General features: G+C 38.4%; 1 protein-coding gene across 1 annotated transcript; it reads left to right on the top strand.

Moving 5' to 3' along the window:
* The first annotated feature begins 9,518 nt into the window (after positions 1 to 9,518).
* On the top strand, positions 9,519 to 11,365 carry LOC100676452 (olfactory receptor 4F3/4F16/4F29-like). Its single transcript, XM_003418620.3, has one exon. The coding sequence runs from the start codon at positions 10,405 to 10,407 to the stop codon at positions 11,341 to 11,343; it is 939 nt and encodes a 312-aa protein (XP_003418668.2). The 5' UTR covers positions 9,519 to 10,404; the 3' UTR covers positions 11,344 to 11,365.
* Positions 11,366 to 26,847: the final 15,482 nt, after the last annotated feature.

Genomic DNA, 26,847 nt, shown 5'->3' with positions numbered 1-26,847 from the left:
AACCTGTATGAGCATTTGGCTCAGACTCCCATAGTCGCCTACTGCTTCACTTCTTCTGTCACTTCCCACATGGGCAATTCCCGATGACCAAATGGCAGTGGAAGAGAAAACATGGGCTAGTTTAAGAAAGAATTTGCATGTTATGTTGGCAGCAACTGGAAGTGAATAGCCACTGTATTAAACTCAACTCAATAACTGCCCTGAAGTTCGTGGTGAAGGGAAACCCTCCTCATGGGAAGAACTTCAGAAAATACTTTTAGTTGTACACTTCCTTTGGAAAATGAGATAGCTTGAGATACACATATATGTTATTTATTGGGCAAGGCTACCGGTTTGGTTGATTGATCAGGGCCCGAGAAGAATAAGATTCTAAAATTATTCACATGGAGTTCTGGAGAGATTTCTGTAGCTGGACTTCTCAGAAGGAGAATGAAGATATTCATACCAATGTAAAAGTCCATTAGAGGTTATTGACAGTACAGAGACAGGATGACTCTCCCCTGTGATTATAAGTCAATCTCTTTACCCACCTATCCTAGTGCTGCTTAATAAGTCTTCTACAAGAGGGAAAGGCAGCATAGATTAAGTCTTTGCATAGGATCAACAGCATGAATTTCTTCTCACTGGGGCTGATCAGGCGACCACCACTGCTGAGTGTCCAAGCCACCAAAGCAAAGGTAAATGCTCAGCCCTTGCATGGCACAGCACCTCACCGTTCTTTGAGGGCCCTTGGTGGACACTTTCTGGCCTGTTGACTAGAATTAAAGTCTTCTATTATGGAAGGTTAGAGGCTTTTCTTCGTAGCGATACATGTATATGTACTCTGGATATTGACCTGTCTTTCCCACCTATAGTGATCTGCTAGAACCGCCATTCAGGACTATAGAGAACACCTTTCTTACTTTATCTATTGCTATTATATCACGTAAAATATTGCCTCTGGGCACATTTTTATAGAAAATAATGTGTAACAACAAGCTTACAGGAACACAATTCCCTGCACTTCCTCAGGCTCCATCACTCAGAAACTAACTTGATAGAGTGATGGAATGACCTGCTGAATGCCCGGTTTTTGTACAAACTGTGAGATAAGCCCTTATCAAGTTTGGCTGCTGTCCTATTTGATGCTGTATATACCTTAAACCAGTGGCAACATATTGTGTCATCGCTCCCATAACCAGAACACATTAACCCAAGGTGGAAGAAGTTACACTAATTATTAGGCCAAATAACCTGTGGGGAAAATTTTGCTTCCTATTCTTGAAAACTTAGATTTTAGTGGGTTTGGAGGTCCTAGTGTTCCAGAGAGCACAGCTGAGACTGAGCCCTGACTACTGTGAACTCTCCTCATGTCACTGAACCAACGGGCGGGAAAAGACCAGTCCCTGAAATGTGGGGCCTGGTGCCTGAGTTAAAATGGAAGTTCACAAGCCATATGTTGAAATATTTGAAAGTTATAAATTAAGCTAACAAAATTGTAATACAATATGTTCTATTTCTCTAAATGGGTACATATATGTGATAGCTCTATATCATCTATCTGTCTTTATAAAAATATTAGAAATACAGATTTGTGGACTTGGGAGTATTTGGAAAGTAATTCCTGGATCCTGGGGACCCAGAATATGGTCAAGAAAGAGTGACATAGGCTTCAGGTATGTGCATCTCTTTGATCCCGTGAAATTTTCACCCCATGGTGAAGAGTATGACTGGAGAAGGGCTAATTTGCTGCGCTCTTCAAGAAGCAGACCAGGAGAAAGCACACTTTTGCTTGGGTCAAAGATCAATACTGCCTGCTGGGGGTCATAAATCACAATTGCCAGGGGAAATTGGGTTTCCAGTACATAATAGGGAGAAGGAGTATTAAGTCCAGAACTCAGGGGTTTAACAGAGGTGCTTCTAAGCACTCTTCTGCTTAACAATTCTTGTCAGTGGAAAACACAGAGAGCTCAGTAAACAAAGGATCATCTCAGGACTAATATCCTGTAAGAATGAAATCTTGTTCTCCCCACCTAGTAGACTACCCTACCTGTGAAGAATGATGGAGAATAAGATGAAGTGAGGGAAATTCTGTTATCAACATAAGCTTCATGTCTATCTACAGAAATGGGGGTTATGACAGCTATGTTTTGTGTTAATTATTTTTGTCTTCTTCCTCCCCACCCCCCTGCCTAACTGATATGAAGAACACTGGTGGTGGCTAATATTTTGGGTTTAGATCATTCTGCAATGATACAAGAAATAGTTACTCTTCTATAACACTCAATTGGTTCTACTCAAAATACTATCTCTCCTGTTCTATTTGTATTTTGGATAAAAGGCAAGAGTAGATATAGAGAGTAAAAGCTAGCTACTGTTTGTCCCTCCAGTTCCACTCAACCCTTCTCCACTCAACTTTGTGCCTTAGGAATCTGACGTAAAAGGGCTGCATTAATAGACTTCCTTGTCCTCAGTTTTCTAGTTGGTTTGGCCAAAGTGGAACTCTAGCAAGACATCACAATAACAGATGATGGTGAGGAAGATGGGGTCATTTATACTTATCACTTCTCTGCAGGATCACAATGGGCTGGCAGGGTTCTTCTTCAGTGGCCCTCTCCACTAAGTTCTTCATTTCTAGGTTTTTTTCTACTATCCTCTGTCCTGGGAGTCAGAGACTCCCTCTGCTGTTACTAGATTGGGATAGTGCTCCAGCCTTTGTTCTCCTTTACAGTGCCCAGCTTTGTAAATACTCCATTATTATGCTCTTCTCAATTTATCTAATTTGAGTGTCCTGGCAGCAACTGGGCTCATAGAAATGTACAAGGTTTAAAGTTAAGATTCCTGTATACTCGCCTAGCAATCCCATTGTGCCAAAGTACTTACTGATAAAAGTTCATTGTTCATTTCTCTTGATTTGTATGTATTTAAAAGCACAGAAACATAATACACATGCTGTTTTGATATCCAATGTTTCACTCAACAGTATATTTTAACTATAAAAAGTCTCGAAATTTTTTATAGTGGCTGTTGAGTGTTTGGGTATGTGGATGTAACAAATATTTTAATTTATCTTCAATTGACAAATACTTCAGTAGTTTCAGTTTTAAGGTCTATTCACTGGAGTGAACCATGAAGCTAAATCTTTGTGCACAGCCGTAATTACTCAATATTCTATTGTTTAAAATTGAAGTATTTGTGTGCATTTTCCTACTATTTAACTATACAAAAGTTAAGCATATTGGCTTCTAGAGATGATCAATATGTGTATAATAAAATCATTTTAGTTTTATGTTTTTTTTTTTTTAAATATTACTTCTAATATTTGTAAACTGCCAGCAAAACGGGACAAAGATATTAAACAGAAAATATTCCACTCTCATTTCTCTTCCTCTCTAGTGCCTTATTATGAGTTTTTCAAACCTTTGGTTGCTTTGGTCAAACCAAACAGGTCTCCAGGGGCAAAGTCTCTGGACCCCTGAGTTCCTTCTAAACTCATGTCTTTGCAGTATCCCTTGGTCATTTTCCTGTAGAGCTGTTAATAAGCTTCATTTCCTTCAACTGCAAGATTTTTTTGTGACACTTTGTGTTAAGCGAATGCAGGCAAAGCTCAGACTCTCTATGCAGGTATAATGGGAGGATTTAAACAAATTTAACAACAGGAAGAGTAACTGTAGAGCCATACATGTTTCTGTTGTTGGAAATGCTATGGACATGTATCATCTCCTAAAGGGCTTGAGTGTTATCCTGAAGCAGAACAGACAGCCTTCGAGGTAAAGAATTGAATAGTATAGGAGAATAATTGTGACCTTGACTTTTAACTAAAACAATACTGTATCTAAGGTAATGTGAAAGACATTAGAAAATGTCAAATGGCTTTGTAGTGTTTTGGATTTAGTACAGGCTTCGCTTAATCGCTGTTACTGGTCATTACTACATGATTGATTCTCACTTTGTTACTTGCCACTTGCTAAAAAGGTGGGACACATTGATGACACATGACAAAAAAACAAAACAGAAGGGTTATTGTATTTTCTCTGTTAGCTTTTCAAGACAAATCCAAAAAAGACGAAGTATTAACTGATCATTTTCTGTGAAAATGGAACCAAATTTATTAGAAACTTACCAAATGGCTAAACTGGAGAAACATAGAAACCGAATAGAAGAAAAGAGTCCTGGATATCAAAAAATTCAAAATAAATACAAAAATTCCAATGTGCTGTCATTTTGATATAGGATGTGGAAACTTAAAAACAAATCAACATTTCCAGGAGATCAAATTAGTTCCCTCATTCTCTTAGGTGCTTTAGACTTTGAGAGTTTTTGTATTAATTTTGTCTCTAAAGTGTAAGTAGAATGAAGAAGTGTTTTGAAGAAGGTCAAGAAATGTGAATTTTTTTTTTTGGTGTAAGAGGAAATATGAAAGGTATTTAGTTCATTGATTCTTGTAAAAAGAATGCTAAGGGGTGCCTTAGTTTGTTGAGTTTATGTACATAATAAGTTGTTTGAAGCAATATTGGAAATTATTTATACTGCATGCAGTTACAGAAAAAATAAGAGGTCATTTTAAACTAAAGGAGATAGGACTTTAATTGAATATAAAGAAGGTTTTGTGAAAATTTGAAAGAAAATGCAGGAAGTTTGAGCTGAGGGAGGTGCTAAATTCTCGTTCTTAGACTGAGGAAGAAATATCTATGAAGTGAATGGGTTAGATTAATACCTTGTTCAATCTAGGAGTGGACTGCTTGATGATTCTATTATGTGGAGCCTCAATTACCAATATTTCTTTCATCTATAAAGGAGTAAATACGTGGAAGTCTTTCAGAGGATTGATCAATTCTGTAGGAATCAAGAAAATGGATTAAACACAATAGAACACAAATAACTAGGCCTCGACTAATTTGTGGATATTTAATTTAATTAATGATAAGCATAATTACATTGTTCAAGAAAATCTGTTCCAAAACTTCCTTTTTTTGAGTACAGTCAATCTATAAGAAGGTGTTTTCAGAACATAATGAAGCAGGAGTTTTCCCCTGTAGGTATTTGATAACATCCAGGTGAATAAACATCATTTCCTAGTGTCCATGTAGAAACCCCTCTAAGAGTATTGCTCAGGCTTGAGCACACCTTCTATGTGTCAAGTGTATTTAAATCTTTGATGACCTAAACAATATGAGTATCTATATTGTCTGATACTCAGTTATATATTTCTCTTTTTAATATAGCTACAACAAAAACTATTCTTGATTCTGCCTACTTTCATTTTCCAGTACCCATTTTTGCATAACTAAGAATATTCAGGTGCCCTGGTGGTGCAGTAGTTAAGAGATCAGCAGCAAACCAAAACGTGGGCAGTTGGAATACACCAGCTGCTCCTTGGAAATCCTGTGGGCAGTTCTACTCTGTTCTATAGGGTCAGTAAGAGTAGGAACTGACTCAACTGCAATGGGTTTGGTTTTGATTTAAAGACAGCTCAAGGAGCCCCGGTGGTACAAAGGTTAAGCGCTAGCCTGGTAACCCAAAGGTCGGTGGTCCGAATCCACCCAGTGTCTCCGTGGAAGAGATACCTGGTTGCCTGCTCCCATAAAAATTAAAGCCTAGAAAACTGTATGTTCTACTCTGTCACAGGGGGTCGCTATGAGTCAAAAATTGACTTGATGGCACCCAACAACAACAAGGAATACTCAGTATGATCCTAAAACATTCCATATTTATATCTCTTTTCTCTTTAAATTCACTTTTCTCAAACTTCCAGTTTGTATGTCATGAATAGGGATAGGAGAGCGAAAAGGCAAATAAATTCACTGGGAGGACTATACAACTGATAGTTACTGAGAACTTTTTCCAAGGGCTTTAGCACTTAAAAGATACCTGCAGACACAGTACAATAATTTGTTTAGAGTTATCAATTTCTGAAGAGTGGATCTAGAAATTAATGTAAATTTTATCTCCTAAACAACCTCTATGCCACACATTTTTCGGTTTGTTGTCTTGTGGTGGCTTGTGTGTTTCTATGATGTTGGAAGCTATGCTACCAGTATTCAAATACCAGCCATGTCACCCACGGTGGACATGTTTCAGTGGAGGTTTCAGACCAAGACAGAATAAGAAAAAAGGCCTGGTGAACTACTTTTGAATGCATCTAATGAAAACTCTGTGGATCACAACAAAATATTATCTGCTATAATGTTGGAAGATGAGCCTCCTAGGTTGGTAAGCACTACACAATGGTTTTAACAGTGGACTCAAGCACGCCAGTGATCTTGAAGATGGTGCAAGATGGAGCAACCCTTCGATATGTTACACATGAGAGTCGCTATGAGTTGGAGCCCACTCCAGGAAGCTAAAAACAACCTCTTCAAAAAAAAACTGTTGGTATCGAGTGGCATCCCATTCATAGTGACCTTGTAGAGCAGAGTAGAACTGCCCCATACGGTGTCCAAGGATGTAATCTTTGGAAAGTTTACCATAAAAGATTGCCACATCTTTCTCCTGAGGAAAGGCTGGTGGGTTTGTACCCCCATCTTTCAGTTAGCAGTTGAGCACTTATCCACCATGCCACCAGAGCTCCTAAACAACCTTTGCTTAAATTAAAATATTTTTTTCCTTTTATACATTATATTCATACTTTTCTCATTTCTTCTTTCTTTTCAGGTTTTTCATTTGAATCACTTTTACTTTTTTTCCCCAAATTCTTCTTCTCTTTTGTAATTCCCTATTTTCTATTTTTTCTTTTTACAACTCTACCCAGTTTCTTCATTCATTGGGCATAGTTTCAATCATCTTCTAGTTATATCCTCTCGTATTTGCGTTGAACTGTGATATTATAAATACATTATTTGCTATAAAGAAAGAAAAAAAACAAAAACAAAAAACCAAACTATACCCTTTGCTGTTGAGTTTATTGCAACACATTGTGACCCTATTAGACAGAGTAGAACCATCCCATTGGGTTTCTAAGGAGCAGCTTCTAGTTTGGAACTGCTGGCCTTTTAGTTAGCAGCCAAATTCTTAACCACAGTGCCACTGTGGCTTCATCATTTGCTGTACCTATCACTGTTTTAGAAGGAGCCCTAGTGGCATAGTGTGTAAGAGCTACAGCTGTTAACCATAAGGTCTGCAGTTTGAATCCACCAGCCACTCCTTGGAAATTCTATGGAGTGGTTCTGCTCAGTCCTATAGGGCTGCTATGGTCAGATTAGACTTGGTGGCAATAGGTTTTTGGTTATTTGAAGCATAAGTTTCATTTCTACCCAGAGAGAGAAGAGCAGCAGGTGGATGTGGTAGAAGGTGAGCTGGGGAAGATAGACAAGTAGGTTCAAAAGCATAGAGCCTGTGGAGTATGCAGCATTTTTAGGTAATAAACAGGTTTTTCTGAGCCACGTGGTGCAAGAAATGGAGTAGGAGAAATGTCAAAAATTAGTTCAGAAAGAACTAGATTCCAAATTGCTTTGAATGCTCTTTTAGAAGCTTGCAGCCATGTGGAGGCAAAAAGGATCCATTAAACTATTAACACTATCTCAGGTCTGTTTGCATGTGGATAGATGTCTGTTGGAATAGATAAAAAGTAGAAGGAGAGAATGGTGATGAGGCTTTGCAATGGCCCTAATGGAGGCTGATGAGAGCAAGCAGGGACAGTGAGAAGAGAAAGGAACAGAGACATGGCACATGCATTAAATTAAAAAAAGCATTGCGATATGTATCAATGATTTTAAAAAGTACCAAAACTATGTGATTGATACTGTGCACTTTACTTCCAGATTTAACACATGAACACTTATCTTTGTTTTTAATCAGAATTTTAAATTTTTATGGTAAATGATCACTAATTCAGTTGATATCTCTGCTTCTATTAAATTCCCCTTTCTCTCTCCTCAAAGAAACTCACTGTTCTGAAGTTGTTGGGTATCTTTCCTGTTCAACTTTGTATACATTTTCTACATATGTACATATTTGTAAATAATATATAATAACTATTGATTCTTCAAAAATTAAAAAAAGTTATAAGTATTATTTTATAATTTGATATTCCTCATTCAGTATTACATTTTCTGGATTTATTCATGATGAGAAATGTAAATCTAGTTCACTCAGATTAATTTCTAAGCAATTCATTCCATCATATTAATACATGATAATTCATTTATCTATTCCTTTTTTGTGGACAGGTAGGTTAATTCCATTACCAGATGCATTTCAGAAGAAGAATTAACTGAATTTGATGACACATCTTATTTTACATTTTCATAATAGTTCCATGAAACATTCATCATTTCTGTTTTATAGATGGGTAAAAGGGCTCACAGATGAAATGTATGCAACCTAATACCATCAAGTGTTACATAGCTGGATAAGATACAGTTTTTTTCAGATACTGAAGCTATATTCGATTCATTATACCATATAGCTTCATTAAAAATAATAAAAATAATTGCTATAAGTTGTTGTAAATGTGAAAATAGAGATAAATTCAAAGAATGACACAATCATACACAAGAGTCTATTTTTAGTGTCAAACCCCAGATGAGTCTAGAGTCTCTGTATCCACACTGAGACTGACGATAAGGTCAGTATACTATGGTTCAAACGGTAGACTCAAGCTGTTCACTGTATCCAGCACTTTTCAGTACTCTGGAGATTATAAAGAAATATCACAGATTCATTTGGGTTAAAATGAAACACAAGAAACAGAAAACAAATTGGTTGGAGTAGTTAACAGTGATTTCCTGAAGGAGATGAAACTTGAATACAGACTAACACGTGGTTAGCTGGAACTTCTTCAGAGATTTCAGTTCCCTCTGAAGAAATAAAGGTGGCTGGAGCAGATCCAACTGGCATTTTTCTGGTATGAGTCTGTTTAGAAGACCATTTGCTCCAAAAGGGGGTATTCACCCAAACAATTAGTGTAAAAGCAAATGTTTTAGCAAAGTGCCAATTTTCTCAGGAACACAGAGGTACATTAATTAATTGGTAGACAGTTGTCAGGGATAGTTAATCATGGAGGCTAAGCAGCTGTCATTGGTGTTTCAATATATGACAGTTATTAGCCATAAAAGGGGCTCATCTCTCCTGAATAATTTCTGTCATCGCTCTGCCACAGGATTTTGTGTGGACTGAATGAATCTTTGGATAATTACAGGTAAATGAAAGTAAGAAGGAAATTGGGACGATTATTGATCTTGTACAGGTCCCTGGGTGCTCCAAGTGGTTTTTGTTGACTACTAACCTAAAGGAGCCCTGGTGGCACAGTGTTTAAGAGCTCGCCAACTTTTTGGTTGGCGTTTTGAATCAGCCAGCTGCTTCTTGGAAACCCCATGGGGCTCTTCTACTCTGTCCTGTAGGGTCGATATGAGTCAGAATCGACTCAATGGAAATTGGTTACTAATCTAAAGGTTAGTTGTTTAAATCCCCCACTGGTGCCAGAGAAGAAAGGCCTGACAATCTGTTTCTGTAAAGATCATGGCCAAGAAAACCCCATGGAGCAGCTCTACTCTGCAACACACAGGGTTGTCACGAGTCAAAATCAACTGAACATCAATAGGCTTACTCATCTTGGAGTCAGTGGACCTTGGTTCTAGTTCTAGTTCTAATATTAAATAAATTTGATTCTGGTCAAGTTACTTAACATATTTGGGTATTTATTTTAAGGAATCAGATCACTCGATTGTGGGGGTTTAAAGTCCGACATTTTAGGGCAGGCTTGCAGGATAGAATCTCAAGCATGACTTGATGCTATTGTTTTGAGGCAGAAATTCTTCTCTGGGAAACCTCAGTTTTGTCTCTTACAGCCTTCAACTGCTTGAATGAAACCCCCACTCACATTATCAATGGTAAATGCCTTAATTTAAAGTCAACTCATTGGAGATTTTAACCACCTCTACAAAATACCTTCACAGAATCAACAAGGTTAATCATTCATTAAAAACTGGGTACCATATCCTAGATATTTTAAGTTATTATAACCTTACTTTATACATAAGGTTGCCATGAGTCAGTGCCAACTCAACGGCAACTAACAATAGATAGATAAATTGATAGAAGAAATTAATCATCACAGGTGTTAAATGCAGAGTCAACTTGTTGGTAGAGAACTGCTCCACATGGCAGGTACCAAATACTCTGTGTAAACACAGTTTTAGGGTCCATGAGCGTGTAAGGCTGGATGAAATGCCAAAGTGTAGATGTTGTTGTTAGGGGTCATCAGGTTGGTTCCGATTTACAGCGACCATATATACAACAGAAAGAAACACTGCCCGGTCCTGAGCAACTCTCACAATATTTGCTATGCTTCAGCTCATTGTTGCAGCAACTGAGGAGATAGGGTTTCATAATTTTGACTTTTAGCCTTCTAGATTATTAATATAATACTCATAATTTATATTTCTTTCTGTTCTCTTCTTTTAGATAGCACCACCGGCAAAACCAATGGATGGCGCAAATCACCCTGTGGTATCAGAGTTTGTGTTCCTGGGACTGTCCAATTCCTGGGAGATCCAACTTGTCCTCTTTGTGTTCTCCTCAATGTTTTATGTGGCAAGCATGATGGGCAACTCCCTCATTGTCCTTACAGTGACTTCTGACCCTCACTTACACTCCCCCATGTACTTCCTGTTGGCCAATCTCTCCTTCATTGACCTGGGTGTTTCTTCTGTCACTTCCCCCAAGATGATTTATGATGTTTTCAGAAAGCGCAAAGTCATCTCCTTTGGTGGCTGCATTGTTCAGATCTTCTTCATCCATGTCATTGGTGGTGTGGAGATGGTGTTGCTCATAGCCATGGCCTTTGACAGATATGTGGCCATTTGTAAGCCTCTCCATTACCTGACCATCATGAGCCCACGAATGTGCATCTCTTTTTTGGTGTCAGCCTGGGTGGTTGGCCTTATTCACTCTGTGGTTCAATTGGCTTTTGTAGTAAACTTACCCTTCTGTGGCCCCAATGTGTTGGACAGCTTTTACTGTGACCTTCCTCGCTTCATCAAACTGGCCTGCACAGACACCTACTGGCTGGAGTTCATGGTCACGGCCAACAGTGGATTCATCTCTGCGGGCTTCTTCTTCATACTGATTATTTCCTATATTGTCATCATGGTCAGTGTTCAGAAACACTCTTCAGCTGGTTTATCTAAGGCTCTGTCCACACTTTCAGCTCACATCACTGTTGTTGTTTTGTTCTTTGGTCCTTGGATATTCTTCTGTACATGGCCGTCTCCATCCATACACCTAGATAAGTTTCTGGGCATCTTTGATGCAGTTCTCACCCCTTTCCTGAATCCTATCATTTACACTTTCAGGAATCAAGAAATGAAGGTGGCAATGCGGAGAGTGTGCAATCAGCTGATAAGTTATAGGAAGATCTCTTAATTGATGGACCTTATTGTGAAGAATCCTCACTTGACTATTGAAGTTCTGTTGTTGATGGTCAATCGCACAGAGAAGCTTCTCTTTGCTCTATGTTGTGTTGATTTGTTGACACTGTCATCAAATCTTTTGCTTTTTTCACTTAGAAGTGAGTAACATTCACTTCTGAAAAGAGAGAAGGAGTTCCATATAAAGTATTTATGAACCAAAGATAATAATAACCTGTGCCTTAATTCTTAAGGAATAATACTAGAAGTAATTAATAGAAATACAAAAGAGGGCAGGCTTCTTTAAGGACTTCAGAACAGGGAGACGTCTCTCTCCCTTTCTCTTTTTTTTTAAGCAGCTTTTTCATAGGCAGAAATTCCCGGCAGTACTAAATAGAGAATTTGCTAAGAGAGGATTAAACTGAGTCCTTTAACTGTAATCTGCTACTTCTCTGCCACACCTCCACTTTGGTCCCTGCCAGGGCTGTGCAAGGAGGGCAGAACCTTGAAGAGCTGACACACAGTAGTCCAATGAGTAGGTAACTGGGTACAAACTGTGTGAGGTGTTCTTGGAATACACGGGAGAACTAGGAACACTCCGTGGTTCCCCCTACCCCCTCCATGAGCAGTATGCTAAATTTTCCTTTTCCTTCTCTTTCCTCCTCTTTCCTCCTCTTCCTTCCTCCTTACCCTGAGTTAGGAGCCTTTTCTTTCTATTTCCTTCCTCTCTTTTGGATATCTTTTTCTCTCCTCCTTCCCATTCTCCATTTCTTTCTTCTCCTCTCCATTCCCTTCATCCCCTCTAACCTCCCTATATTCCTGTGTCTTTATAATTGCTCTATTATAGTGATTAACACATTCCGGTGGAAGGCTTCTTGTTCTAATATACTTGCACGTGTTGGTAACAAGGCTTCAGTTGTGGAGTGTGAGTGAGGAGAGTGTGGCTAAGTGGTAAGGGGAAAGTCACGTAAACAGTGGCTTTTTCACTTTGTGACAGTGACCCACAGTAAGGAACACAGTATGTTATCTCCTTCCTTGCAAATGTACACAACCTGAACAAAGTTTCACATAACAATACTTGCCTTTATGAAATTTTCTCTTCTTTTTTATTTTTCCTTTACTTTTCTTCTCTCTCCCTCACTTCTTAAAAATTCTGGCCACCACTCATTCATTTGAAGACAATGTTGGGCAAGTGCATAAATCATATCTTGTTTCTCTTTGCTTCATTGTGGGTAAAGAGAAACACAAGTTAGAAAACATTCAGTTGCTAACTTAAAGAAAATGTATTTGCTGGGCTAAATGACTGAGGGGCTCAGTAGGTAAAAGCAAGTGTTGAACTCTCTGGTAATTTCCCTGCAGGACATACTTTCGATAGAATGTTCTGTTTATCTCTACTAAGCAGCTCCTCTGCATTCACTATGGTCTCCTAAAGCTCTCTGGTCTCTTTACCCATTTTATTATTTTTCTGAACTTAGGGTCTAATCTTGGGAAGGCAAATCAAGAGATTTTTCAGGAATGACTGGTCACTTGTATAAGACAAGAGTAAAAGTATTATAGGTATCTGAGAGCAAGAATGGTTGTAGCATAGCTACCTACTAACTGAGTGACAATACCTTAAACTTAGCAGAAGGAATTTTATCTCTTTCATGGGTAATTCAGTATTTTATTAAAATAATAAAGTGCATGAAGTCAGATAAAGCACAAAATATTATTCTCGTGAGCTACAAAATCTCTAGGAAGATCACACAGAAAGTAAAGAATAACATTTATTGCCTCTAATTAAGAACAAAATAAATACACCAAGATAAATTTGTCATGCTATTATAACAGATAGAAAACCAAGTCTTGATTTAAGATGATTTTTGGCAGTAAGCATTCTTAAGGTTTTAATAAAATAAATTCATCACAGCTAAAGCTGTGTAAACTTTGCCAAAATTTTAACACACTTCAGTGCTTCTTTCCAAATTCATTATTTGAAGCTATTGGGAATTCCAGAACACTCAACTGTGCTCATGAGGAACATTTACATAGATGAAAAGGCAGTTCTTCAGCCAGAACAAGGGGATACTGATTGGTTTAAAGTCAGGAAAGGTGTGCATCAGGATTGTATTCTTTCACCATACCTATTCAATCTGTATGCTGAGAAAATAATACGAGAAGCTGGACTATATGAAAAAGAACAGGGCATCAGGATTGGAGGAAGACTCATTAGTAACCCGTGTTATGCAGATGACACAACCTTGCTTGCTGAAAGTGAAGAGGACTTGAAGCACTTACTAATGAAAATCCAGGGCCACAGCCTTCAGTATGGATCGCACCTCAACGTAAAGAAAACAAAAATCTTCACAACTGGACCAATGAGCAACATCATGATAAACAGAGAAAAGATTGAAGTTGTCGAGGATTTCATTTTACTTGGATCCATAATCAACAGCCATGGAAGCAGCAGTCAAGGAATCAAAAGACGCATTGCATTAGGTAAATCTGCTGCAAAGGGCCTCTTTAAAGTGTTGAAGAGCAAAGATGTCACTTTGAAGACTAAGGTGTGCCTGACCCAAGCCATAGTATTTTCAGTTGCATCCTATGCATGTGAAAGCTGGACAATGAATAAGGAAGACTGAAGAAGAATTGACACCTTTGAATTGTGGCGTTGGCGAAGAATATTGAATATACCATGGACTGCCAAAAGAACAAACAAACCTGTTTTAGAAGTACAACGAGAATGCTCCTTAGAAACAAGGATGGTGAGACTGCGTCTTACGTACTTTGGACATGTATCAGTCCCTGGAGAAGGACATCGTGCTTGGCAGAGTACTGGGTCAGCAGAAAAGAGGAAGAGCTTCAACGAGGTGGATTGACACAGTGGCTGCAACAATGAGTTCAAGCATAACAACGATTGTAAGGATGGCTCAGGACAGGGCAATGCTTCGTTTTGTTGTGCATAGGGTTGCTATGAGTCGGAACAGACTCGACGGCACCTAACAACAACATAAACCAAAAGCATTTACTGTTGAGTCAATTCTAATTCATAGCAACCACATATGTATCACAGTAGAACAGTACTCTATACGATTTTCAATGACTAATTTTTCTGTGGTAGATTGCCAGGTTTTTCCTATGGTGCATCTCTGGGTGAACTCAAACTGTCAACCTTTTGTTTATCATCCAAGTGCATTAAGTGTTTGCACCATCCAGGACCTCTGTTATTGCTTGGTGCCATTGAATTGGTTCTGGCTCATAGTGGCCCTATGTATAACAGGGACTCGAAGCCAAGACAAACAGAATTTTCTTCCTGAAAACCTTCTACAGCTTTCTATATCCATTCATTTTTCTCTTTTACTATCCACTCCCACATTCTGTTATAACCAGACATTTTGTCTCAGGATAAATCTTCTGTCTTTCTTCCTTTCTTAAACAAAACCAGTTCCTATTACTTTGCATACTCAGTCATGTTTCTTGGCTATTATTACTCCTGGTATAGTTTTAATCAGCTGTATTAATTATGAATTTTTACTAAAGTAACTAACTTCTACGTTGCAGAGAGAGCCTGAAAGTTGATAAATAGATAATAGATGAATTATCAGTTGGTAAATATATAAATTGTCTGTCATGTATAATTATCTTAGTAGACCGGCAAAGCACATGAAAAACCCAGAAAAATATAACCCCCTACAGCCACACACATCCTCTTTACACCTTCTTAAAGGCAGTAATTGTTATTCTTAAAGCAGTAAAAATGAATACAGTCACTAACATGATCTCTATGTAGGTATAAGTAAAGGGATACAAAGACACACACACACACCATGATGAATAATAAATAATAAAATAATACAGTGCATGAAGTCAGATAAATCATAAAATATTTTTCTCGTGAGCTACAAAATCTCTAACTAGGAAGATCACACAGAAAGTAATGAAATAACATTTATTGCCTCTAATTAAGAATAAAATAAATACACCAAGATAAATTTGTCATGCTATTATAACAGATGGAAAACCTAGTCTTGATTTTTGGCAATAAAGCTTTCTTAAGGTTTTAATAAAATAAATTCATCACAGCTAAGCTATGTAAACTTTGCCAAAAGTTACATAATTTTGTAGATTTGGGATCTTTTTTTTTTCTGTATGAAAACTCTCCAGTGATTTTGCAGTGTTTCACAATCTCTGAAATCAGAATCATTTATAACTCTAGAAGTTTCACTATATATGCTAGAATCATCATGTGACATACTATGTATCTCCTTTTTTAGTTTATTTTCTAATTGTCTGTCTGTCTCTGCCAAAATGTAAATCCATGAAGATAGGAATTGATGCCAATTTTCTTCTTGGCCATGACCCCAGTACTTAGACTAGTTTCTGGTACATAGTAGGTGTCTATGTACCGCTAGGCGCTCCTTGGAAACTCTATGGGGCAGTTCTACTCTGTCCTATAGGGTCGCTATGAGTCGGAATCGACTCGATGGCAGTGGGTTTTTGGGTTAGTAGGTGTCTTATAAATATTTGTTGAATAGAATGAATTATATACAGGAACTACTTCAGCACAATCATTCATCCATTCAGCAATCATTGTATGATCCTCTAATGTTTTCAAGACATTGTGTGGGCAAACTATAGGGATAAAAATTTAAGGGCATGATGATTTATAATCTCGAGCAGCTTATAATCATATGGAGGAAAAGACATGTGACCAGTAAGTAAATGTAGATTTATAGGCGTGTCATGAGGAAGGTTTGACTGGACATTAAAGAATGAATAATATTTTGAGAAGTGTAAAAATAGAGAAAGACAATTTCTGGCTGAAGTTACAAAAACAGACAAATCTTCTTGTCCTGAGAATAGTCTTCTGTGTCTGTCTAGTATATGTGATTCGTTATTACTCCTTCAGGAAGAAGACGGTTAACACGGATCATACTGATACAGAAATTTAATATCAAATGCCATTCATCTGTGGTTTTCTAGCAAGTGAACCATGGATACCAGTTCATTAGACCACTCACTGTTCCTTGTGTTAGCAAGGCCGCAGGACAGCTCTTACGTAACTACAGCACTAGTGCCAAAACGATGTTATTTGATTTTTGTGAAATGTTCAGGTGATATTTGACTTTCATAATTTAGTTACTTTTTATAGACAGTATTAATATAGTATTATTAATTTGAATTTTCTTCATTTTCTTCCTTTAGGTAACATGAGAGTGAACCTACCAAATTATCCAAAGAAGGGAGCCAATCACATAGTAGTTTCTGAGTTTGTGCTCCTGTTGTTGTTGTTAGGAGCAGTCGAGTCAGTTCTGACTCACAGCAACCCTATGTAAAACAGAACGAATCACTACCCTGTCCTGCATCATACAATCATTGTTATTCTTGAGCCCATCATGGCAGCCGCTGTGTCTATCCATCTTATCGAGGGTCTTCCTCTTTTGAATTTACCAAGCATGAAGTCCTTCTTTAGGGACTGGTCCCTCCTGATAACATGTCATTCATCAGTCTCTTTGATAATTGCCTTGGATAAAGGGAGCTACCCATGCCATGCTCCCTTCCTGTAGTGGTTTGTATCCAATGGTTGGTTACCTCCCAACTAGAGACAATTCTGGAGGGTCGTCCCAGGTTCAGAGCTCCCTACAGGATTGGCTGAGGTCTTGTAAATATACCACTGCTTAACTTTTCCCTCTGCCGAATCCTGCTTAATTCTCCAACTAGTACTGATCCTGAGAAGACTCCCTAGTAAACTTCCCGTTTGCTGTTCTCAGTCTCAGAAACTACTTCCCAAGGACCCAAACTTTGACATAATTTTCCTGATCCTTTTCATATTATTGTCAGAGCGGGTTCTGGAGGATATTGGTATCACAGAGAATATCCTGTTGGTCCATTACACTGATGAAATTATTCTGTTTTAACTTGGTGAGCTAACAGTAGCAAGTACCCTAGATGTCTTAGTAAGACCTATCTGTGCCATATGAGGAGAGATGAATCCTGCAAAAGTTCATGGGTCTCCTGCATCAGTGAAGTCTGTAAATGGTTTGGGCCATGCCAGGATATCTATTCTAAAGTTGCTGCACCTTGCAATTCCTACATAGAGAAAAGAGGTCTAATCCTTGATGAATTTCTCTGAATTGTGGAGGCAACATATGCCATATTTGTGTGTTGCCCCAAATACATATTAATTCATAAAGCTATGTGTTTTGAGTTGGGTCTGGAACAAGAAAAAGCCCAGTAGCCAGTTTGGAAAGCAAAAATAACCTGCATGAGTAGTTGGCTCTAGTTGGCTGAGACTCCCTGGTCTCCTACTATTTCACTTTTTCTGTCTTTTGAGGGCACTAGCTGTCCTCCTTGGGGCAAGTTGAATAGAGTTAAAGCTTTGTATTATGGAAGGGTTAGAGGCTTCTCTTCACACGGATATAAACCCATTGCCGTTGAGTCAGTTCCAACTTATAGCGACCTTACAGGACAAAGTAGAACTCCCCCATAGAGTTTCCTAGGAGTGTCTGGTGGCTTTGAACTGCCAACCTTTTGGTGAGCAGCTGTAGCACTAACCACTATGCTACCAGGGTTTCCTCATAGGGATATACGTATACATATTCTTGATATTTATCTGTCTTTCCTATCTATAGTCATCTGCTAGAACCACCATTCATGGCCATAGAGAATTCCCCTCTTACCTTATCTATTGATATTATAAAAAAAATATCACATACAATATTGCCTCTGGACACATTTTTATACAAATAAATTTTAGCAATGGGCTTAACGTCTACACAAATCCCTGCACTTCATCTATCACTTAGAAATAACTGGCTTGATAGAGTGATGGAATGGTCTGCTGAATGCTCAGTTTTTTCTCAAACTTTTACAGAAACCCTTAGCAAGTTTGGGCTGCTGTCCTCTTTGACCCTGTATATACCTTAAACCAGTGACAATACATCATGTCACCTCTCCCATAGCCAGAATGCATGAATTCAAGGTGGAAGAAGTCACACTGATTATTGGGCCAAAAAATTTACAGGGAAAATTTTCCTCACTATTTTTGCAAATTTGGATTTAGTAGGTTTGGAGGTCCTAGTGCTCCAGAGAGCACATATGAGACTGACTCTGACCACTGTGAACTCCACACGTTACAGAACCAATGGGCAGGAAAAGACCTGCCCCTGAAATTTGTGGGGCCTGGTGCATTAGTCAAAATGGAAGCTCACGTCCAATATGTAGTAATATTTGAAAGTTATAAATTAAGCTAACAAAATCTAGAGTATGTTCTATCCCTAAGTTGGTACATACATGTGGTATCTCTACATTCTTTTCTGTATAATCTATCTATCTAGTTATAAAAATCTTGAAAATATAGGTTTGTGGACTTGGGAATATTTGGAAAGTAATTCTTGCATTCTACGGACTCAGAATATGGCCTAGAACGGGTGATGAAGGCTCCAGGTGTGTACATCTCTTTGATCCCTTGAAACCTTTACCCTGTGGTGAAGGGCATGAGTGGAGAAGGGCTAATTTAGGGCTCTCTTCAAGATGCAGATCAGGACAAAGCAACTCTCTTGCTTGGGTCAAAGATCAGTAATGCTTGCTGAAGGTCACTTATCCCAATTACCAGGGGAAGTTGGGCATCTGTTACACAATAGGGAGAAGGAGTATTAAGTCCAGAAGTCAGGGGATTAACTGGGGTGCTTCTAAGTATTCTTATCCAACAATTATTGTCAATGGAAAACAGTGACAGCTCAATTAACAAAGGATCCTCTTAGAAATAATATCCTATAGGAATGAAGTCTTGGCCTCCCCACCAGGTAGAGAGTACCCTGTACCTGTAAGTAATGATGGGGGTTAAAATGAAGTGAGGAAAATTCTGCCTCAACATAATTCTTATGTCTATCTACAGAAATGGGGATTATGACAATGCTATTTCTCCTGTCCTATTCTTCTCTTGGATAAAAGGCAAGAGTAGATATAGAGAATGAAAGCATAGCTCCTGTTTGTCCCTTCATTTCCGCTCAACCCTTCTCCACCCAACTTTGTGCCTTACGAATCTAACCTGAACATGCTGCAATAACAAGCTTCCTTGTCTTTAGTTTTTTGCTTGGTTTAGTCAATGCAGAACTTTAGCAAGAAATCAAAATGAGGGATGATGGTGAGGAAGACTGGGTCATTTATGTTCATCCTTTCGTGCAGGAACACAGTGGGCTGACTGTGTTCTTCTGCAGTGGTCCTCTCCACTCAGCTCCTCATTTCTAGGTTTACAACTCTCCTCTGTCCTGCTACTACCTGGGATAGTGTTCCAGCCTTTGTTTTCCCTCATACAGCCCCAGCTTAGTAAATATTCCCATTATTAAGCTCTTCTCAAGTTAGCTAATTTGAGAATCCTGGCAGCATCCTGGCTGATAGAAGTGTACAATATTTAAAGTCAAAATCTCTGTTTCCTCACCTAGCATTCCCACTGCCTGAAGTATTTATGGAAAAAAAATTATTGTTCATTTTTTTGATTTGTATGTATTTATAAGCTCAGAAACAAATGACACATGCTCTTTTGCTATCCAATGTTTTACTCAACATGGTATTTTAACTACATAAAAAAAAAACTACAGAGAGCCTGAAAATGCCTTATAGTGACTCCAGAGTATTTGCGTGTATGGTTGTTAACATAAATACTTAAAAAAAAAATTATTGTTCTTTAAGTGAAAGTTTACAAATCGAGTCAGTCTCTCATACAAAAATTTATATAAACCCTGCTACATACTCCTAATTGCTCTCCCCCTAATGAAACAGCACACTCCTTCCCTCCACTCTCTATTTTTGTGTCCTTTCTGCCAGCTTCTGACCCCCTCGGCCCTCTTATCTCCTCTCCACACAGGAGATGGTCACATAGTCTCATGTGTCTACTTGATCCAAGAAGCTCACTCTTCACCAGTATCATTTGCTATCCCACAGTCTACTCCAATCCCTGCCTGAAGAGTTGGCTTTGGGAATGGTTCCTGTCTTGGGCTAACAGAAGGTCTGTGGACCATGACCTCTGGGGTCCTTCTGGTCTCAGTCAGACCATTAAGCCTGGTCTTTTTATGAGAATTTGAGGTCTGCATCCCACTGTTCTCCTGCTCTGTCAGGGTTTATTCTCTGTTGTGTTCCTTGTCAGGGCAGTCATTGGTTGTTGCCAGGCACCATCTAGTTAACTGTTCTCAGGCTGATGTAGTCTCTGGCTTATGTGGTCCTTTCTGTCTTTTGGACTCATAATTACCTTGTGTCTTTAGTGTTCTTCATTCTCCTTTGCTCCAGGTGGGTTGAGACCAATTGATGCATCTTAGATGGCCGCTTGCTAGCGTTTATGAGCCCAGACGCCACTCTCCAAAGTGGGATGCAGAATGTTTTCTTAATAGATTTTATTATCCCAGTTGACTTAGATGTGCCCTGAAACCATGGTCCCCAAACCCGCACCTCTGCTACACTGGCCTTCGAAGGGTTCAGCTTATTCAGGAAACATCTTTGCTTTTAGTTTACTCCAGTTGTGCTTATCTTGCCTGTATTGTGTTGTCTTTCCCTTCACCTAAAATAATTCTTATCTACTATCTAATTAGTGAAAACCCTTTCCCTCTCTTCCTCCCTCCCTCCCTCCCCACTCTCATAACCATCAAAGAATATTTTCTTCTCTTCTCTGTTTAAACTATTTCTCCAGTTATTATAATAGTGGTCTCATACAATATTTGTCCTTTTGCAACTGACTAATTTCATCAGCATAATGCCTTCCAGATTCCTCCATGTTGTGAAATGTTTCATGGATTCATCATTGTTCTTTATCAATGCGTAGTATTCCATTGTGTGATTATACCATAATTTATTTATCCATTCATCCATTGATGGGCACCTTGGTTGCTTCCATCTTTTTGCTATTGTAAAGAGTGGTGCAATGAACATGGGTGTGCATATATCTCTTCATGTAAAGACTCTTAATTTTCTAGGATATATTCTAAGGAGTGGGACAGCTGGATCGTATGGTAATTCTGTTTCTAGTTTTTTAAGAAAGCACCAAATCGATTTCCAAAGTGGTTGTACCATTTTACATTCCCACCAGCAGTACATAAGTGTTGCAGTCTCTCCACAACCTCTCCAACATTTATTATTTTGTGTTTTTTGGATTAATGCCAGCCTGGTTGGAGTGAGATGGAATCTTATTGTAGTTTTGATTTGCATTTCTCTAATGGCTAATGGTCATGAGCATTTCCTTATATATCTGTTAGCTACCTGAATGTTTTCTTTAGTGAAGTGCTTGTTCATATCCTTTGCCCATTTTTTATTTGGGTTATTAGTCTTTTTGTAGTTGAGTTTCTGCAGTATCATGTAGATTTCAGAGATCAGACACTGATTGGAAATGTCATAGCTAAAAACTTTTTCCCCTTTCTGTAGGTAATCTTTTTACTCTTTTGGTGAAGTCTTTGTTTGATTTTTAGGAGCTCCTAGTTATCTAGTTTCTCTTCTGCATTGTTAATAATGTTTTGTATACTCTTTATGCCAGATAATAGGGCTCCTAGCATTGTCCCTATTTTTCCTTCCATGATCTTTATTGTTTTAGATTTTACATTCAGGTCTTTGATCCGTTTTGTGTTAGTTTTTGTGTATGGTGTGAGGTATGGGTCTTGCTTCATTTTTTTTGTAGATGGATATCCAGGTATGCCAGCACCATTTGTTAAAAAGACTGTCTTTTTCCCCTTTAACTGAATTTGGGCCTTTGTCAAATATCAGCTGCTCATATGTGGTTGGATTTATGTTTGGATTATCAATTCTGTTCCATTTGTGTATGTATCTGTTGTCGTACCAGTACCAGGCTGTTTTGACTACTGTGGCTGTATAATAGTTTCTAAAATCAGGTTGAGTGAGGCCTCCCACTTTGTTCTTCTTTTTCAGTAATGCTTTACTTATCTGGAGCCTCTTTCCCTTCCATATGTAGTTGGTGATTTGTTTCTCCACCCATCTCATTAAAAAATGTCATTGGAATTTGGATGGAAATTGCATTAAATATGTAGATCAGTTTTGGTAGAATACACATTTTTACTATGCTAAGTCTTCCTATCCATGAGCAAGGTATGTTTTCCACTTATGTAGGTCTCTTGGTTTCTTGCAGTAGTGTCTTGTAGTTTTCTTTATATAGGTCTTTCACATCTCGGGTAAGATTTATTGGAAGGTACTGTATCTTCTTGAGGGCAACTGTAAATGGTATTGATTGGGCGATTTCCTCCTTGATGTTCTTTTTGTTGGTGTAGAGGAATCCAACTGATTTTTGTATGTTTATCTGGTATCCTGATACTCTGCTGAACTCTTCTATTACTTTCAGTAGTTTTCTTGAGGATTCTTTAGGGTTTTCTGTGCATACAATCATGTCCTCTGCAAATAGAGATACTTTTACTTCTTCTTTACCAATCTGGATGCCCTGTATTTCTTTATTTAGCTTAAATGCTCTGGGTAGGACCTCCAACACAATGTTGAATAAGAGTGGTGATAAAAGTCATCCTTGTCTGGTTCCCGATCTCATTGGGAATCCTTTCACACTCTCTCCATTTAGGATGATGTTTGCAGCTGGCTTTGTATAAATGCCCTTTATTATGTTGAAGAATTTTCCTTCTATTCCTATTTTGCTCAGTGTTTTTGTCATGAATAGGTGGTGAAGTTTGTCAAATGCCTTTTCTGCATCAATTGATAAAATCATGTGGTTCTTGTCTTTTGTTTTATTTATGTGATGGGTTATGTTAATTGTTTTTCTAATGTTGAACCATCACTGCATTCTTGGTATGAATCCCAGTTGGTCATGGTGAAGTATTTTTTGAAATGTTGTTGAATTCTTTTGGCTAGAACTTTGTTGAGGATTTTGCGTCTTAGTTCATGAGGGATGTAGGTGTGTAATTTTCTTTTTTTGTGGTGTCTTTACCTGGTTTTGGTATCAGTGATATGCTGGCTTCATAAAATCAGTTTGGGAGGATTCCATCTTTTTCTATGTTCTGAAATACCTTTAGTAGTAGTGGCATTAGCTCTTCTCTGAAAATTTAGTAGAACTCTGCAGTAAAGCCGTCACAGCCAGGGCTTTTTTTGGTTGGGAGCTTTTTTTTTGTAATATAATTTTTATTGTGCTTTAAGAGAAAGTTAACAATTCAAGTCAGTCTCTCACACAAAAACTTATATACACCTTGCTACATACTCCCAATTACTCTCCCCCTAGTGAGACAGCCCACTCTCTCCCTCCACTCTCTCTTTTCTTGCCCATATCGCCAGCTTCTAGCCCCTTCTGTCCTCTCATCTCCCCTCCAGGCAGGAGATGTCAACATAGTCTCAAGTGTCCACCTGATCCAAGAAGCTCACTCCTCACCAGCATCCCTCTCCAACCCATAGTCCAGTCCAATCCACGTCTGAAGAGTTGGCTTCGGGAATGGCTCCTTCCTGGTCCAACATAAGGTCTGGGGGCCATGACCATCGGGGTCCTTCTAGTCTAAGTCAGACCATTAAGTCTGATATTTTTACAAGAATTTGGGGTCTGCATCCCACTGCTCTTTTGACCCCTCAGGGGTTCTTTGTTGTGTTCCCTGTCAGAGCAGTCATTGGTTGTAGCCAGGCACCATCTAGTTAACTGGTCTCAGGATGATGTAGTCGCTAGTTCATGTGACCCTTTCTGTCTCTTGGGTTCGTAATTACCTTGTGTCCTTGGTGTTCTTCATTCTCCTTTGCTCCAGGTGGGTTGAGACCAATTGATGCGTCTTAGATGGCTGTTCGGTAGTGTTTAAGACCCCAGACGCCACTCTTCAAAGTGGGATGCAGAATGTTTTCCTAATAGATTTTATTATGCAATTGACTTAGATGTCCCCTGAAACCATGATCCCCAAACCTCTGCCCCTGCTACACTGGCCTTCGAAGCATTCAGTTTATTTGGGAAACTTCATTGCTTTTGGTTTAGCCCAGTTGTGCTGACCTCCCCTGTATTGTCTGCTGTCTTTCCCTTCACCTAAAGTAGTTCTTACCTACTATCTAATTAGTGACTACCCCTCTCCCACTGTCTCTCCCTCCCTCTTCTTGTAACCACAAAGGAATGTTTTCTTCTCAGTTTAAACTATTTCTCAAGTTCTTGTAATAATGGTCTTATACAATATTTGTCCTTTTGCAACTGACTAATTTCACTCAGCATAATGCCTTCCAGGTTCCTACATGTTATGAAAAGTTTCACAGATTCCTCATTGTTCTTTGTCAGGGCGTAGTATTCCATTGTGTGAATATACCGTAATTTATTTATCCATTCATCTGTTGATGGACACCTTGGTTGCTTCCATCTTCTTGGTATTGTAAACAGTGCTGCAATAAACATGGGTGTGCTTATATCTGTTCTTGTAAAGGCTCTTATTTCTCTAGGATATATTCCAAGGAGTGGCATTGCTGGATTGTATGGTAGTTCTATTTCTAGCTTTTTAAGGAAGCGCCAAATTGATTTCCAAAGTGGTTGTACCATTTGACATTCCCACCAGCAGTGTATAAGTGTTCCAATCTCTCCACAGCCTCTCCAACATTTATTATTTTGTGATTTTTGGATTAATGCCAGCCTTGAGATGAAATCTCATTGTAGTAGTGATCTGCATTTCTCTAATGGCTAGCGATGGTGAACATTTCCTCATGTATCTCTTAGCTACCTGAATGTCTTCTTTAGTGAAGTGTCTATGCACATCTTTCACCCATTTTTTAATTGGGTTATTTGTCTTTTTTTAGTTGAGTTTTTGCAGTATCATGTAGATTTTAGAGATCAGGCGCTGATCAGAAATGTCATAGCTAAAAACTTTTTCCCAGTCTGTAGGTAGTCTGGAAACCCTGGTGGCATAGTGGTTAAGTCCTATGGCTGCTAACCAAAGGTTTAGCAGTTCGAATCTGCTGGGTGCTTCTTGGAAACTCTATGGGGTAGTTCTATTCTGTCCTATAGGATCGCTATGAGTCGGAATCGACTTGACGGCACTGGTTTTGGTTCTTTGGTTTGTTAGGTAGTCTTTTCACTCTTTTGGTGAGGTCTTTGGATGAGCATAGGTATTTGATTTTTAGGAACTCCCAGTTATCTAGTTTTTCTTCTGCATTCTTAATAATGTTTTGTATACTGTTAATGGCATGTATTAGGGCTGCTAATATTGTCCCTATTCTTTCTTCCATGACCTTAATCATTTTAGATTTTATATTTAGGTCTTTGATCCATGCTGAGCTCATTTTTGTACATGGAGTGAGGTTTGGGTCTTGTTTCATTTTTTTGCAAATGGATATCCAGTTATGCCAGTACTTTGTTAAAAAGTCTGTCTTTTCCCCATTTAACTGTTTTGGGGCCTTTGTCAAGTATCAACTGCTCATATGTGGATGGATTTATGTCTGGATTCTCAATTCTGTTCCCCAGGTCCATGTATTGTTGTACCAGTACCAGGCTGTTATGACTACTGTGGCAGTATATTAGGTTCTAAAATCAGGTAAAGTAAGGCCTCCCACTTTGTTCTTCTTTTTCAGTAATGCCTTATTTATCTGGGGTCTCTTTGCCTTCCAAATGAAGTTAGTGATTTGTTTCTCCATCTCATTAAAGAATGTTGTTGGGATTTGGATCAGAATTGCATTAAATGTATAGATCGCTTTTGGTAGAATAGGCATTTTTATAGTGTTAAGTCTTCCTATCTATGAGCAAGGTATGTTTTCCACTTATGTAAGTCTCTTTTGATTTCTTGCAGAAGTGTACTGTAGTTTTGTCTGTATAAGTCTTTTACATCTCTGGTAAGATTTATTCCTAAGTATTTTATCTTCTTGTGGGCTACTGTAAATGGCATTGATTTGGTGATTTCCTCTTCGATGTTCTTTTTGTTGGTGTAGAGGAATCCAACTGATTTTTGTGTGTTTGTCTTGTATCCTGATACTCTGCTGAACTCTTCTATTAGTTTCAGTAGTTTTCTGGAAGATTCCTTAGGGTTTTCTGTGTATAAGATGACGTCTTCTGCAAATAGAGATACTTTTACTTTTTCCTTGCCAATCTGGATGCCTTTTATTTCTTTGTCTAGCTTAATTGCCCTGACTAGGACCTCCAACATAGTGTTGAATAAGAGTGGTGATAAATAGCATCCTTGTCTGGTTCCTGATCTCAGTGGGAATGCTTTCAGAGACTCTCTCCATTTAGGGTGATGTTGGCTGTTGGCTTTGCATAAATGCCCTTTATTATGCTGAGGAATTTTCCTTCAATTCCCGTTTTTGCTTAGAGCTGTTATCATGAATGGGTGTTGAACTTTTCAGATGCCTTTTCTGCATCAATTGATAAAATCATGTGATTCTTGTCTTTTGTGTTATTTATGCGGTGGATTACTTTAACTGTTTTTCTAATGTTGAACCATCCCTGCATACCTGGTATGAATCCCACTTGGTCATGGTGAATTATTTTTTTGTTATGTTGTTGAATTCTATTGGCTAGAATTTTGTTGAGGATTTTTGCATCTACTTTCATGAAGGATATAGGTCTATAATTTTCTTTTCTTGTAGTGTCTTTACCTGGTTT

This window comes from Loxodonta africana, chromosome 10 (genome assembly GCF_030014295.1).
Source record: "Loxodonta africana isolate mLoxAfr1 chromosome 10, mLoxAfr1.hap2, whole genome shotgun sequence".
Classification (NCBI taxonomy): domain Eukaryota; kingdom Metazoa; phylum Chordata; class Mammalia; order Proboscidea; family Elephantidae; genus Loxodonta; species Loxodonta africana.
The sequence above is the reverse complement of the archived record's forward strand: the minus strand, read 5'-3'. Positions and strand labels throughout refer to the sequence as shown.